Source organism: Agelaius tricolor, unplaced genomic scaffold (genome assembly GCF_023055355.1).
Source record: "Agelaius tricolor isolate 1412-34295 unplaced genomic scaffold, bAgeTri1.0.p SCAF_8, whole genome shotgun sequence".
In the NCBI taxonomy this organism is placed as follows: Eukaryota; Metazoa; Chordata; class Aves; order Passeriformes; family Icteridae; genus Agelaius; species Agelaius tricolor.
The window spans coordinates 6,924,995-6,940,532 of record NW_027269268.1 but is presented as its reverse complement, the minus strand read 5'-3'; the positions used below and the strand labels follow the sequence as shown (position 1 = coordinate 6,940,532).

The 15,538-nt window shown below is 43.1% G+C and overlaps 1 protein-coding gene across 2 annotated transcripts in view; it reads right to left on the bottom strand.

Moving 5' to 3' along the window:
* Positions 1–10,717: 10,717 nt before the first annotated feature.
* Positions 10,718–15,538, bottom strand: part of ZNF827 (zinc finger protein 827) — a 98,580-nt gene continuing 93,759 nt past the window's right edge. The window contains exons 12-15 of one of the 2 annotated variants that reach the window (XR_011679895.1): positions 14,579–14,770; positions 14,307–14,484; positions 12,899–13,043; positions 11,388–11,525 (exon numbers count right to left, since the gene is read on the bottom strand). Coding sequence is in view for 1 of the 2 variants with exons in the window: in XM_071431487.1 (XP_071287588.1) it covers positions 10,718–11,525; positions 14,307–14,484; positions 14,579–14,770 (1,178 nt within the window). In the remaining variant the exon portion in view is untranslated. Of the gene's footprint in view, positions 11,526–12,898; positions 13,044–14,306; positions 14,485–14,578; positions 14,771–15,538 lie in introns of both variants that reach the window. The other variant, XM_071431487.1, reaches the window with a different exon arrangement.

The following is a 15,538-nucleotide window of genomic DNA, read 5'->3' as shown; positions in this document are numbered from 1 at the left end:
AAACCTGTTTTCTGTAGCCCAAACAGAATAAAATCCACTTGGATCATCTCACAAACACCTTTTTTTTTTTTTTTTTTTTTTCTGGATATCTTTTGTTTATGTGATATGGCCTTGCTAAAACTATCCATTTGTCAAAGCTTCCTTCTGCTCATACTTCTAGATTCTTAGGAAGGTGTATTGTATAATTCACACAATAAATTGTATTGTGTATTGTTCTCCTTTTCCTTATTTCTCCCTGTAGATGGAAAGCTGCTAGAGCTGGGGTGAAATCCATGCTACCTTTAATTACTAAGGGCAAAGTCCCACTTTTGCAAAGCACTTCTCTCTTCATTTCTTTCCACTCTGGATCTTTGCATCTCTGTCTTGTGAGTTGTTTGGCATTTCTAGCCTGACAGGGCAATGCTGGCAGGGCTACCTCACAGGTGCAGCCCTCTGCACCACTGTTAGATGAGGGAAAATGCATTTTTCATCTGGAGCTAGAAAATGATCCACACTATAGTCTCTTGCTCAAAATCCAGGCTGTTTCTCTTCAAGAGATGCTGAAGTTTTATCATGCATCTGACTGGCTGATGCCGCAGTATGGAGCCTTTATTTATAGATGTGTATAAATAAAATCAATCTTCCTCTACAAACTGTCAAATTGTATTGCCCAAAAGCTGAGGAATCTGCAGTTCATTAAATCTGGAGATAATGAATGACCCCAACTCTCTAGAAAGAGCACCTTCTGTTCAGAAAGACTGGTTTGTTTTAATCTGGCTGCTGACATGAGTTGTCTACAGTTTTTTTCCTGCAAAAAATGAAACTATTGTTTTTGATGTGTTAAAAAAGTTACTGCACGATGGTATTTAGTGTAATTATGTTAATTCATGTTATGAATTAAAGAGATCCTGAATAGTTGAAGGTGTGTGTGGTGATATGAGCACAGACAAACCAAGATGTGCAGGCAGATGAGGGAGGGGAATTACTTAAAGAACCTCTTCATCTTCTGACATTATTTGTTCAAGGGAGAGGGCAGATCATTGGCAGCAGGTGCCCTGAGCACTTGGTATGGCTGGCTGCTGCTCACCTTTTTGGGATCTAGGTTTGAATTACAGTGTTCTCTTTCATCTTTATCAGGAAAAAAGAACCACATTTTGAACTGAAGTACCTCAAGGTTAACTCCCATGCCTTATAAATTAAGAAAAAAACCAATTGCTTGTCTTCATGGCCAGCCTATGACATGGAGGATGCATTACCCATTTCCTAGTTAAGCTGCATTAATCTGTTTTCTGACTCCTCTCATGTCCAAAACAACCTGCAGGCCCTGTCAGGGCACAGCCATTTTGAGCTGGCTGGAGAAAGGGTTGGTTTCAGGACCCTCCAACAGGTTTTTAATTAGAGTCTGGAACTCCTGCCTCTCCATTCCTGGAGAGTTTTATTGCCAGGTCCTCCCTGTAATGAGCTGAAACTGGATGGGTTTTGGCATATGCCTGATTGTCCATTAGCAAGAGAACCTGTGCTAATTGCCTAGAACCCCCCAAGATCCATAGGGCTGAGCAGATGGATGGTGTGGGACAGGCTGCTGTCTCCTCTTGCCTCTGCCCAGGCTCCCAATTGCCTGCTGGGGTCAAAGAGGGTGAGACCTTTCCCTGCAGCCAGCAGCAGTCTCTGTGGCTGGAAGGTTCCCTGTGCTCTCTCACCTTGCTGGGAGACCTTCCAAAGGTCTTTGGAAGAGGTGGGAAAGTATCTTTCCTTGAGGGTGGCTTTCTTTGCTGGCTGTCCTCTTTATAGCCAGGAGGGAAAGGGTAAACAAGGATACTGTCAGAATTCAAGCTGAACACATCCTTGGGATGGTGTAAGATGTCAGATTTCACTTGGCTTGACTGACAATATTAATTGTGTTCTTGGGTAAGTGCTTTTTGCCTTTTTGTTTACAGGAAAAGAGTCTTCAGAAAGTCCCTCTCAGAAAGCTTGTGATGAGATGATGTGAGGGACATGGCAGTCTTACATTGGAAGCAAGATAATTGATTTGAGTTTATTCTGACACTGAGCTGGTTACAACAAGCAGTCTGCCCTCTGCAAAAGCAGAGCAACAGGAGAGCGGGTCTGAGCACTTCTGCTGGGGTGAAATTCTCTGGCTTTCAGTGTTTGCACAGTGAATTCAGTGTCAACATACACACAGACAGCAGATCTCAGAGGAGTCAGAGGTAAGTAGCCTGGCTTTTTGAGGTTTCTAGAAAGAGCTGCAGAGCTAAGGGATTTCTTCTGAGTTTTTGGTCTGTCATGAACTGGCAGATGACATGGGAGGAGGAAGTCCCTGGTCATTTGGCAGTGCCAAGAGCAAGCTTTGAACCATGCAAGCTTCTGGCGGGTTAGGAAACATTGCCACTGGACATTTCAGAATCCTGGCCTCTTGGCTGCCAGTGACAGTTTTGGGTGATCTTTTTGTTTATAAATGGTTGCTACTATTGAGTTGTCTCAGTTCCTGTCTTAGACTAGCCCAAGAAACTGAAAAAGTTCAATGGGGAACAGATTTTCTGAACAGTGCAAAACCATACCCCATGCGTTTTCTTGTGGCTCTCTAAATGTGGAGGATTCTTGAAGTCTCTACCACCAAATAAGAGCCTGGATCTTGACAAACTGTTGATTAGGTGACAGAAAAAACTATTGACAACACTCATGTGACTTGGGCTGAATGGCAAATACAAAAGTTGAGTGCAGTTATTAGTTTTAATAGAGCAGCCAGAGGAGAGTAATAGTGTGAAGATGGGGAAGAAGACTGACCTGGCTGAATAGGGATCTTTTGGTGAACTCAGGGAAGGAAAATAATTTCTGACCTTTAGAAGAAGAGGCAGACAACTCAGGAAAAGTACAAGGATGTCATTAGGTCATGTAGAGAGAAAATTAGAAAGGTGAAAGCTCAGCTGCAACTCCATCTGGCCTTCCCTGTGAACGATAATAAAGAAGTGTCTTAATAAATTCATTAATAACAAAAGGAGGGCCTTGGAGGTCTTTTCCCACCTTAGTGATTATAGGACTCTGTGAAATGCATTTATCCTTGAAACATGATACCCTAATTTTTGTGAAGTACTTAAATTCACCCTCAGTTATATTTTCCTGGTTGGAGTTGCTGGAGGACTGAATTTCCTGGCTCTGACTTTGAGAAATCTGTCACTTTGAGTAGGAATGAAACTTGACTGATGCAATCTTATCACAGTATCACCATATAAATGGATCTTATTTATTTTTAATTGAAATGTCAACTTAAAAGATGCAGTGCATATTTTTAAATCACACTGACATTATATTTAGATATTTTCATTAAGTTCTGGGTATGCAGTCCCATTAAAAATAGGGAGCTAAGTATAAAAACATGAAGTCTTAATGCTTGCTTACTAAATATTCAAGTGCAAGTGGGCATTGCTCTGGTAACACCTGTGAATAGAGCTATTCTGGTACATTTAAAAAGTGTCACTGCCATGAGTGACAGCCACCAATGTATTCATAGTACTTCAGAGCCCTGCTGATGGAAGGAGCTTTCCTGCAACCATTTATCTTCACTTACATTCCCATCCCATTTTAAATGTTTTTCTCTGTTTCAGGAAAGAGAGGTCCAGTGATATTTTTATTGTTAAAACAAGCACTGCTTCTAACTCTGCTGGAATGCAGCTGCACACTGTGTACTGGAAGTCTGGATGCCAGGGAAGTGTTAATCCCTGCAGTCGAGGGATACTTTAGTTTGTCTTCATTTGTTTTGCTGGTTCTTGCCCCAGGCAGGGCCTAGACCAGGCTCATGTGCTAATTTGTGGCAACTTGAGGCAGTGAGCAGTGAGAGCAAACTGGGAGAAACCTGCTCCCGTTCATGGATGCAGTCCAGCACCTATGGCTCCATGTGTGAGCACCTTAGTTAGGGCTTTGACCCTCCCACCTGGCTTCCTGGTAAATCTCTTAAAAAGCAAATTCTTCGGCCTGGTGTGTGAATGAACATTCCAGCCTTAAATAGCAGGGAAAGAATCAAGAAAGTATTTGATGCTTTGTTGATCAGCCAGGAAGCAAGGCCTATTTTTGGGTTTGGTCACTTTAGGCTGTGCTGCAAGCATTGGCATGAAGGTCTAGGGGCTCAGTGAGAGAACATTTTTCTCTTCTTTATTTAAACAGGCAAATTCCCAGAAAAGTAACAATCCAAAGTTTACACTTCCAGTGAAATGCTGTCTGAGAAGTGCTGGAAAAAGAAAGGTATGTGATAGAAAGTAGAGGTCTGAAAAGTAAAGTAGAGCAGAGCTAAATGCAAACAGAAGAGGAACTTCTACTACAGAAACTTGAAGTTTTTTTTAAATTAACTATAGCCTAAACTGGAAAAAAATGGGGTGGGTTTAACTTTTTTTAGAGTTGTACCATATGTTGATTTTAATCATGATTAAGGTGTCAAGAAATGAAACAATTACAAAGAAAACCAAAACAAAGCAAAACCAAGCAGGGAAAGCCCTTCCCATTTTAAATAGGGAAATAGGCTGCCACAGGCTGCAAAAATAGTGCCATGCTATCACTTGATGCTCTTCTCTTCTCCTGTACAGTTGTTGGGATTTTTTGGGGTGATGCTTTCTTTTTCTTTTTTTTGACTTAATGAAACATTTCCAGTCAGTGTGTTCCCCTACTCCTGCTACTGCTTAGTTCCAGCCATAAGTTTCCTTCCTTTCCCTTTCCCTTTCCCTTTCCCTTTCCCTTTCCCTTTCCCTTTCCCTTTCCCTTTCCCTTTCCCTGTCAGATATGTAAATCAAGCCCCTGCCAGGCTGCTCAAAGGCAGGTGTTGTGGAAGCCCAACAGCTGCATTCCTGATGTACTGCCTGGCATCCACCTGCATGGCTTTCTAGGATATGTTCCCAAGAACCCTGCAAGGAGCCCAGCAGCCAGGAAAAATCCCAGTATTTGGTTCAAATGGAACCTGTGGGTTCAGTCAAGGTGTGCCCCCATCCCTTTTCCAAGGGCTGTGCTGGGCACTGAGGCATTGGCTGCCCCATGTTCAAGGTTAGCTGTTAGTTCAGGGATTTTTTAATTGCATCTCAGGGAGTTTTTCAAAGTTTGGTGCAGGAGAAGATGCCTTTTTCCTTTGCAGACTCCTTGAGTGCTCTGCACTGGGGAGATGATGTTCCATTTGCTGCAGCTCCACAGACCCCGTGGTGGCTGGCAGACTCCAGGCAGGAGTGATTGCCCTGGTGTTTTATTAGCTCCCAGAAAATATATAGCAGGGAAAGAGGCCATGCAGGCTCCAGCACAGTCTGCCTGAGCTCTGACCCCTCGGGCAAGAGGCTACATTGCTTTTACAGCCAGCACTTAACCTTGCTGCTAAGACTTGTCAACAAGGAGGCCAATTAGCAGCAGATAAGATGGTGGATGATATAATGCAGATGTCTGTCTGGTAGGAGCATAACTGATGTATTTTTAACACAACAAGGATCTTAAAACCTGGCTCTGCATAAATGATGCCATCCCCTCCACTGTAGAGAAGCCCTCTCGACAGTGAAGAGTTACAGAAAATTGTAGGTTTGTTGTTTTAGTTTGGTTTGGCTTTTTTTTCCCTTCCCACAAATTCTCTCTTAAAGCCTTGTTCTGCTGGGCTCATGATGACTATGGCATGTGTAGGATTGTAAGAAATAGCTATGAAATGATGGCAATTTTAAGCTTATTTTTTTTAAACATAGATTAAAAATGTACGTAGATTCAGAATGAAAACAGGGCACTTCTTGTTTTCCTGAAAGAGTCAGTTCACAACTGGAGCTGTTTTCTGTAATCACACATGGATATTGGAATATTATCAGAAAATACAGACTAGGGAAATTTGAGCTAGTTGATTAAAGGTCGACAAGGCTGTTCTAGCCTCCTGCTGGAAAGGGCAGGGGCTCCTCATCACATCTCAGCATGTCACACTGACACCCCTGCTTGGGTGAACACAGGGCTTTCCTGTCACTCTAAAGCTACAGGGGCTGATTGCAGGCAGTTTATGTTTTGGTTGAGACTGGCAGCCAGGATAATTCAGTGATATAATTCAGGCCCCTCCCAGCTTATTTTAAGTAATTCTTCAGTCTGGTTTTAGTGGTTTAGAACTTATTTAAACAATTAAGCCACTTCTTCATAGAATCACAGAATGGTTTGCACTGGAAGGGACCTTAAAGCCATCCAGTTCCAATCCTCCTGCCATGAACAGGGACACCTTCTGCTGGCCCAGATTGCTCAGAGTCCCCTCCAGGCTGGCCTGGAACATTTACAGGGATGGGGCATCCACAGCTGCTCTGGGCATGATTTGCATGATTGCCTTTTAATTGCTAGGATAACTATTTATGTCTAGTGCAAAAATCTCCACAGAGAGTCTCACTGTATATTTTCTATTATAGTGTGGGCAGGAAGAGAGGGAGACACCACATCTTCTTGAGAGACACCATGACTTACCAACTTTGTGTCAAAGGTTTTCTTTCAGCTAAGGAGCCAGCAGCAGAAGAGGAGCAGTGAATTCCAACACCCAGCAACATGTACAAGGTACTGATAAAGGCCCTGAAAATTAGTATTCACACCTCAGGAGAGTAGAAATAACTGTAAGAAGTTTTTTTTCAGTTGAGTAGACATTAACACTGCCCTAACTGCAGGAAAAGGGCAGTCCAGATATATTTAATGTTAACATTAATATATGTGAGGGTAATTCTTATCTAATGAACAACCAGATTATTTTCTTTCCTCGGTTAGTGTTTAAGTAGTCTAACTTCCTTTTAGGATGTTGGGTATCTTTTCTTGTTCAGTGGAGTCAATTGTACCTTTGCTTCTTGGAAATTTGTCTGCTCTTAGGGTTTCCTTCTTTAGTGTGCTCTGTGCATTTTAATTGTTCCAATAATCTCTGGTAAAAAACCCCAGGTTTTTCTAAAATGCTGATGAAATGAGTACACAATATTTTTATAATTAAAAAGGAATTATTTTTGTGACAATGTTTTAGTGCACCATGTTCTTTCGTTCCCTGCTTAGTTTATCTTCAAGGAAATTTCCTTGACTTCACTTGGTTTACTTCCAAGCAAGAGCAAGTCCACCAAACTACTGCTTAAGGATCTAATTTGTTTGAAATGCTTGACTGAGCAGAGTGTGCAGAAGAGGAATTATCCCCCTTGCAGAACTGACCTGGAAGGTTGCTACAAGCACAGAGCCCACAGAGTAAAGTCCTGGAGCTGTCCTCGGACTATGTGCTGTATTTTCTCATTGGGAGTGAGAGACAGAGCTTTCCTTTTCAATTTCAAAATTAAAGATTAATATCATTGATAAGAAGAAAAAACGTGAAGACATTATCTTCTTGTCTTGTAGGAGAATCCTATACTCCTCCCTCCAAATCAACTCTAAATATATTTAAGGTGAAAAAAAAAGAGAGAAAGGAAAACCAAAAGAAACCAGAATATAGCCAACCTTTTTAATTAGAGTATATTGTACTTCCAAACTGGATACACTAGAAATTGGCAATGCAACATAAGATGCAAAGAAATATACCAGTTACTGTCAAAATGACCCTGTACAGCCTTATAATGCAAAAAGCTTTATACAATACAAATTTTTATTAATGTACACAAACCTTGACAGAATGATATTTGAACATAATACAACAAGTAAAAAAAAAAAAAAAAAAAAGAAGAAGAAAGAAAAAAGTGCTGAGAACTTTAACTGAATTACTGAATGGAAAAACACGCCAGCTTTCATTAAAGAATGCATAGTGAAAACCAGTATGAAATTACCTTTATGGCAGGGGGAATTTATCAGAACTGTTGGTCATTAATCAGTAGGGGGAACCTCTGGAGAACATTCCTGTCTTTAGTCTTGAACTGCAAACAAATTATTTTAATATGCAAGAGCTCTGATAAATAGGGTATTTTTTTTTTTCTTAAAAAAATAAAAACCTCCTAACACACTTTTCCTTACAGAGAAAACTTCTGTAACTTGCCAGAAAGGATGAATTTATCCTTTCCAAAGTGCTAAACAAATTTCCCAGGTACGCTAAACATTGCCAGGTCAGATACTGGTGCAGTGGAACATGCTCAAAACACGTGGCGGTCGCATGCGGGCAGCTCATTCTTGGAAGCTCCAGCCCCATTTATCTGCCATTTGGGTTTAGGTACAGTGGCCTACAAGTATAACATTCCTCCTTCTTCTTCCTCCTGGACAGCTGTACCTTACCTGGAGTTGGTGTGAAAAACAAGCTTCTTGATTTGGGAGTGTTTGGTTTTCAGTGGTGTGGTCAGAGATGCGCGTGTGGAGCGTGTTTTACAGAACTGGTAGAGCTGCTGGATACAGATTGCAGATTTCATGCTGTCAAGATAGCAACTATTTTATGCTCTGAGTACTTCCCAACACAGTATTTTCTATTTAGTCTGTGCTCCCAGGGAGGTGTGAGCAGGAGCTCTGATGGAGTAAAGCATGGTGAGCAGGGCCCTGAGTTAGGTAAGTTGTTTACAGAGGTTTACACGCAGTTTGGAGCAGCTGGGTTCTCTGCACTGCATAGACAGACCTGCCAAGTGCTCATCTGAACCAAAACTGTCTGCTGGAATGTAAACAAATGGTGAGACTTCTCTGTCCTGTAATTAATAATGCCAAAGGATAACCTGCTATGGTTTTGGATATTTCCCCCTTGTAACTAGCTTCCAGTATGGTAACAGGAGCGTGCAGATTAGGATGGGATGTCCTCCATATACAGGAAGAATTTGGTCATGACAGTGGAGAATGTTTGGCTATCTCAGTACAAAACAAATGTAGGAATCTTGCAAATAGGTTAAAGTGATGCAAGTTTTGCATCCAGAAAGTCTTTCTACACAAGCTTCATTTAAGAACTAATGAAGACTGAGTTACATTTCTACTTGTCCATATGGCTAAAAGCCCTTGTGGACAAGAAATGCCTTCCTGCACCGGGTCGTTGCTTTCCTGCTGGGGTGCTTGGATCCCCCCCATCCCACAACAACCTGCAGAGGAAGTTCCTTCAGGACAGCACAGGGTGGGCAGATAGCATGAAAGATGTGACTCAGGGCACCTCCTACAGTGGCTTGGCCAAGGGACAGGGAGGGGACTGTGGCAAAAGCTAGGTCAGACACTTCTAATAGCTGGTAAAAGACAGCCAGATCCAAATCCAAGAGACACCACGGGAAACAGTAATTCAGTATGAAGGCATTCCTGTACATCACATGATCATTTTGAAAGGCTTCGCATTTTATACTTCCAATTGTAAAACAGAGTGCTTTTAATCCCAGTCTTTCTTCCCACATATTAAGTTGTCTAAGGAACAGAAATCAATTAATGATCAGTTAGCTTCTCTTACATTAAGATCACTCTTGGCATTTTGAGATTAAGAAAGGTTATACAACCAATCTGCATTTGCTTCTTCCTGCAATAAAGTGCTACATATAACATGTCATTTTAATGACCACAAGTAGGAGCATTAAATAAGTACAAAGTTAGCTTCCTAGCAGGACACACTCTATCTGCCATCAACAGAAAGGAATAAAGTATTACTGATGACATGGAGGGGAGTGAGAGGACTGTCAAATTTTGCAAGTACAATTGAAATACTGAGGGTATAAAAGAGAACTTTATGGTTCCAAAAGCATCTTTTTATAGCTTTATATTTCAAAGAAGTTACTGGTACCTTTTCAAATAAACAGTCTTATTAACTTCAGCCCACAATTTGTTTTTGTTCTTTTTTTTTTTTGCAAGTGAGAAACAAACTAGTGCAAGACTAAAGCACTGTGCAAAACTGCCTTTTTTTTTAGTCTGAGTATTTATACCCAGAATTTATCCATACCCTTTTTTAAATCCCCTTGTTGGATTTTTTTTCCACCATAGAATTCTAGTTATACAAGTTGTTCCTGCAAAGTAAAAGGTAACCACTGCATAATACAGTATATATATATAATATTTATATGCCCTTTTAAAACAAAAGATGTATGCTGTGGCCCAGAGGCAGGTGTTTGTCACACCTGTGTAAGAGCTGAGAGTTGGGCCTGCTGTGTGGGTGTGTAGGCTGCACACACTGCATGTGTGTGGACATACACACTCTTTTCATTGTCATGCTCTCATCCTGCAGTGCTGAAAGCAACTTTTTTTTCCTCACCAGTTCTACCCCAAATCCTCAAACCTTGATGACTGAATACAAGGCATCAAACAAGTAAAGGAAGCTGCAAACAGCACTGAAATAAAACACCAGTTCTCGCCCTGCCCCGCCCCAAACATTGCTCCTGAACAGCTCCACGGTTCAGGGGGAGGCCGGGGGAAGGCAGGGAGCGAGTGTGTGGAAAGGGGAAAAGAAGGATGATTAAAGAAGCCAATCCAAGGGATGTGCAAAAGCAATGTCATGGCACACTACAGGCAGCCTCTCTTCCACGCACCCGCACGCACACAAAGCCCAAAAATAAAATGCATCAATATGTCATCTAACAAGTGCTGATTGCCAATAAGGACACTCTTTTTTTTTTTTTTTCTCAGCTTAACAAGACAAAATAGTTTCTTAGATAAAGAGTGCTGGGAACATGCCTCTGAAGGTAGAAGTATGCAGTAGGTCACCTCTTGGAGATTTAATAAAGCAGCTTTCATGTCAATGCAATAAGTATACACACAGAGCCATTTGCTAAACCTTACTAATGATATAGTACAAGTGTTTGTTACCTTTGCAGCAATGTATAACCTGCTGGGTTCCTCGGGGGATTTTTGGTACAGAATGCAACTGCCCTCAGACAGTTTCTGCCCTTTCTGTTAGTCCAAGGTAGGCAAGGAAGGAGTGTTTAGGTGAAGAGGCACCTCCCGGCGCAGTCTGAGGTCTGGGTGGATGGAATGTGAGATCGTAGTGGTTTTTGGGGAAAAACATTGTTAAAGGAATAAGGTGGGCAAACTCTGAGTTCCAGTATTTATCGAAGCACAGGGAAGTGCCGTTGATGGCCAAGGCTTTCACTGCCAGGTTTGGCTCTGCCCCGCTGCCGTGTGCAGCTGACATAGCTACTGTTTGCAGAGCCTGGGAGGCAGACATGACTGAGAGGGGTGACAGAAGGTTCCTGGAGCTGATCGCTGGCAGGAGCGGACCGGCTTCCTTGGAGGTTGAATACTGGCCCTTCTTCTCCTCTTCAGAGCAGTCCCCGTTCTGGTGCTTCTTCACGTGGCGGCTGAAGACAAAAGGGTGGGTAGTCTTGAACAGGCACTCGTCACAGCTGAAGGTCTGGCGTGGAGCGTGCTTCAGTTTCTTGTGCAAGTTGAGATTGTCTTTGCGTTTGCAGCTGTAGCTGCACTGGTCACAGTGAAAAGGGCGCTCGCCGGTGTGGACACGCACGTGCTCGATCAGCTTGTTGGCCGTCTTGGACAGGTAGCCACACTGGTCACACTTGTAATGGTTGCCAAGGCGGTGCTCTCGGATGTGCATCTCCAGCTCCAGCTGGTTGGCTTTCACTGTCTGGCAGATCCGGCACTTGTACTCCATCTTGTAGTGAGTCTTCAGGTGGCACTCCATGGCTGCGGGGCGGTTCGTGGAGTAGATGCAGAACGGGCACCTGGCAACACAGCAAGGAAGGGCGGGGACAAAGAAAAGAGGAGTCACTCAGCTGGCAGACCTGCCTTCCTTCCTGCTTCAACCCTGGCACTCAGCCCCTTTCTGACCTACTAAGGAGAAGAAAAAGGCACTCAGTTCTCCCTGTGAAGCCTCTTTCCGATATCTGGTTCACCTTGACATGTCTCTACTTAAAGGAGGTTTGCCCATTTAATGGCATTCCTAGGAAAACATTGATTCACTCTGAAGGAGCATCCCTTTAACCTTCTGGCTTACCTTGATGGGGTCTTCCCCCAAAGCAGGCCGGGGAGTGCAGGGTGGGTGACTGATGCACGGGTACTTTGTGTAACGATTCCTAGTGTTTGCACGAAGTCACTTGGGCCATTTTTTTCCATTAAGAAGTGGTTTAAAGTGAGTGTTTACAGATGAGTATGAAAACAGCTGTTTAAGTAAAGATGGAATAAACTTGTAATACCACACGTACAGCAAAAGCTTAGGAATTCCCTTTTATGTGACCATGAACAATAAGCTTGCTGGGTATCCTGCTAGGAGCAGCTGAAAGCCAGGCTGTTGGGATGATTTGTAGGGACTCCCATTTCTGGGAGATGAACTAGCCATGATGAAAGGGGTCTGTGCTTGGCAGTGTTTGCCTACAGCCGCCTCTGCCATGGTGGAAATTGCTCCTGTGTAGGAACAGGATGTGGCTTCTTCTTACTCACAGCAGCAAGCGTCCGGCCTGGGGTGGACATGGCAAAGGGCCTCACCCCGGTTCCTGAGCCAGGAGAGGCCAAGAAGGGTAGAGGAGGGAATCGTGGAAGTTTGGAAAGAAGCCTGAGCTGCATGCTGAACAAGCCTGGCCACCCACCAAACCCCAAACAAACCCAAACCAGTTGCTTGGTGCAGCTGAGAGGAAGTTGGTGGGGACAGCTCCCTGCCAGGGTCTCTGCTGTACTGAACCAAGCACGTACCTTCCACATGGAGCTGGTGAGCCCAGAGAGCCAGGCTGGGTAAACACTTACAGCTAAGGCAGCTGGCTGCTGTCTTCTAACATCCCTAGCTGCCACACATCTGTATTCACTGTTTAGCAGGTCTGCTAATTGTGTTCTGGCATTTTGGATAATTTCTAAGCTGAGATTCTCTCTATGTGTGTTTTCCTTGCTACATCTGGTTGCACCTACAGGTATAATAATGACCTACAAGTTAATCAAGAGATTTTTGAGGAAAGTGAGTAATAACAGGAGGACAAAGAGATACAAAAACACCTGGACACATTTCCTGGACACATCAAGTACTCTGATCCAGAGAGGGACCTGTCACTGAGGCTTCTAATGTGATTATCTCTTTCACCAGAGGACTTGGCTGTCAATGCACACATACCTCTCCTGGGCTGGGTGCTCTCTGGATCAGAATCTCAGATTTTGACCTGGAGCTGGAAGAATCATGTTTTTTTTCTCTTCCCCCACAGCAAACAGGAGACAGAAAAATACAATTTACTTAGATCTCTTCAGGCTCTTCTGGATGCCTTAAAAAAAAATAAATCAGAGCTTTTTCTTAGATGCAGCTTTCAAGGTACCTAATTATTACTTGAACTGGGCAGGAATATAGACTGAGAAACCCATTCTGTCGGGAAGACTTGAGTCATATTATGGTCATGGTTTTTCCTTGGTAAATAGAACAGATTTTACGCAGCTTAAACCAAATGTGCATTAGACAACTGGTCTGTATTCCAAGGCAGACATCCCGTCGTTCTGACACAGTGCTTGTTTCTCAATCTGGTCTTCTTTCCACATTCAGTCATCGCATCTCAAGTGACCACAGATCCCAGTCTGTGGAACTACTGAGCTGCAGACCAGAGGCTGCCTGGCAAACAGGACCAGTTTTCCAAAGCTGCACGCGGTAACGTTGGGCGCGGTGTGCTCCTCGTGTCCCAGCCACAGCACACCGACATCAGCCTGAGCAGCAGGAGCTGGGAGCCCTGTCCTGCACCCTAGCTGGGCTCCCAGTGCTTCCAGCCTTTATTCCTGCAGCAGCTGGACCAGACAGAGGCCAGGGTTGTGCCTCTTTCATAACATCTCACTGCCTGTCCAGAGACAAGCGTTTGGCCCCAGCAGCCCCTCCTTCTCTCAGGGGTCAGACTTTGACATAAGGGCACACTCATTCTCTAGAAACACTGCTCTGCACCAAAAGACCCTAAAGATACCACCACAGCCAAAACCAAAGGGCTTTTATCTTAAAAGACTGTATTACTCGTTACATGTTAATTTATACAATAGTGATTGTTGTGGGGCATGCAAACAAAGCAGGAAGCATCCAAGTTATTCATTCTTGGAGAGAAATGACTTTGGATTTGAGTATACAAAGGCTATAACCTTTAAGGTTGTAACTTCATACCTAGAGGCTGTACAGGATTTAGTTTCTTTGAGCCAGGTGCAGAATAGAGCCTGTGCTGGGAGCTTCTTTTGCTCGGATGCCTTGGAAAAAACCCTTATTTTGCCAAAAGCTCTTTGCAGTACTGCCTCATTCTCTGCAAGACCCATCACATACTGTCACCTCTTTGACTTGAATGGGGAAAGGACCACAGTTTGTTAGAGCTCCTCTGCTGCTAGGTTACCAATCTGCTGTAATGATGCAAGCCTGAAGGACAGGCCTTGGGTCATCTAAAGTCAAGGAAGCCCCAAATCTGGATTATTAGTTAACCAACCCTTTCTGACTGACTTCTTTTGTCCTATCCCCACAGTATTAAAGTGCTTAACACAGTAAAAGTTTGTGTACTTGCTTTCCTTACTTGAGCCCACCGGTGGGGACAGTGTGGCATTTCTTGTGCTCCAGTAATTGCTCAGGTGTCTTCATGAACTTGTGGCACACGTCACACTCGAACATCCGTGTGATCAGGTGGATTTGCAGGTGACGCTCAAACATATTTTTTGTTTTGCAGACAAAGTTACAGAAAACACATTCAAAGCCTGAAAAATAGAACAGCAGAACTTAGTCCTTACCCTGTGGCCAGACTTACTGCAGAGAGAGTGAGAGTTTGTATTTGTTAAACTAATTTTTTACCTTTCTCTGACTTCTCTTCAGTGTTCACTGAGGTCTGACTACCAGGCACTACAGAAATGACCAGTAGGTTGTTTGACCCCTTGGACTTTGGGGCTATATCTGCATCTTCTTTGCTGTTGGCAGAGTCACTCAGTGCTGACAGCGAAGATGAAGATGGACTGTTAGACTCACTGGGTGTCTTCCTCTCTTCAGCTGAAAAACAAAGAAAAATAGTTCAGCAGATCAGATGGAGTCTCCATGATTCTGTTTTAAACTTCAGGAAGTACTTATATTCAGAGTTAATTCAAAACAAGTCTGAAATTAATTGGGCTGATTAAAAAACATTGTTGGGCCTCCTTCCTTTTTATTAGTGTTTAACCAGAGTACATCTCTCAGTTTATCCTGCAACTGAGTGCTTCTGTGATGGTAGAGGGAAGGGATCATACAATTCTACCTCATTACTGGACTGAAAAGAATCCCAAGAAAACACTTTGATTACTCGGAGTTCAAAACCTTGTCACTCAGAAATGGAACTGAATTTCTGTACGTTTGAGAGGCAGAAACCAAAAGTACCTACTGGTCCAAGCTAAACTTCCCCCTCCTCTCCATTTATGTGGGTCCAGTGAGTAAATTTGAGATGAAGGGTAAAGGAGAATAATCTTCCTCATTCTACTGAAGAGTGTCCTCAGTAATCATTGCAGAGGTAACTATGTGGTCTCAAGATTTACATGTTTTTATTAGGATCTCCTTCAAAGATAATTGAAAAGCATGTTATTTAACTGGACTTAGAGCTTCTTTATGGAAGAAAGAAAGAAAGCATCAGAACTTCCTTATGTGTGCAGTAAATGTATGAAGTCCAAATCCCAAGTCCTATCACACACTAGAACTGAACAAGAGAGAGTTCCCATATGAGAACTGCCATGAGCAAACAAAGCAAGGATGGGCAAATTATTCCCTCCCACCATGTCCTGGTTCAATGAG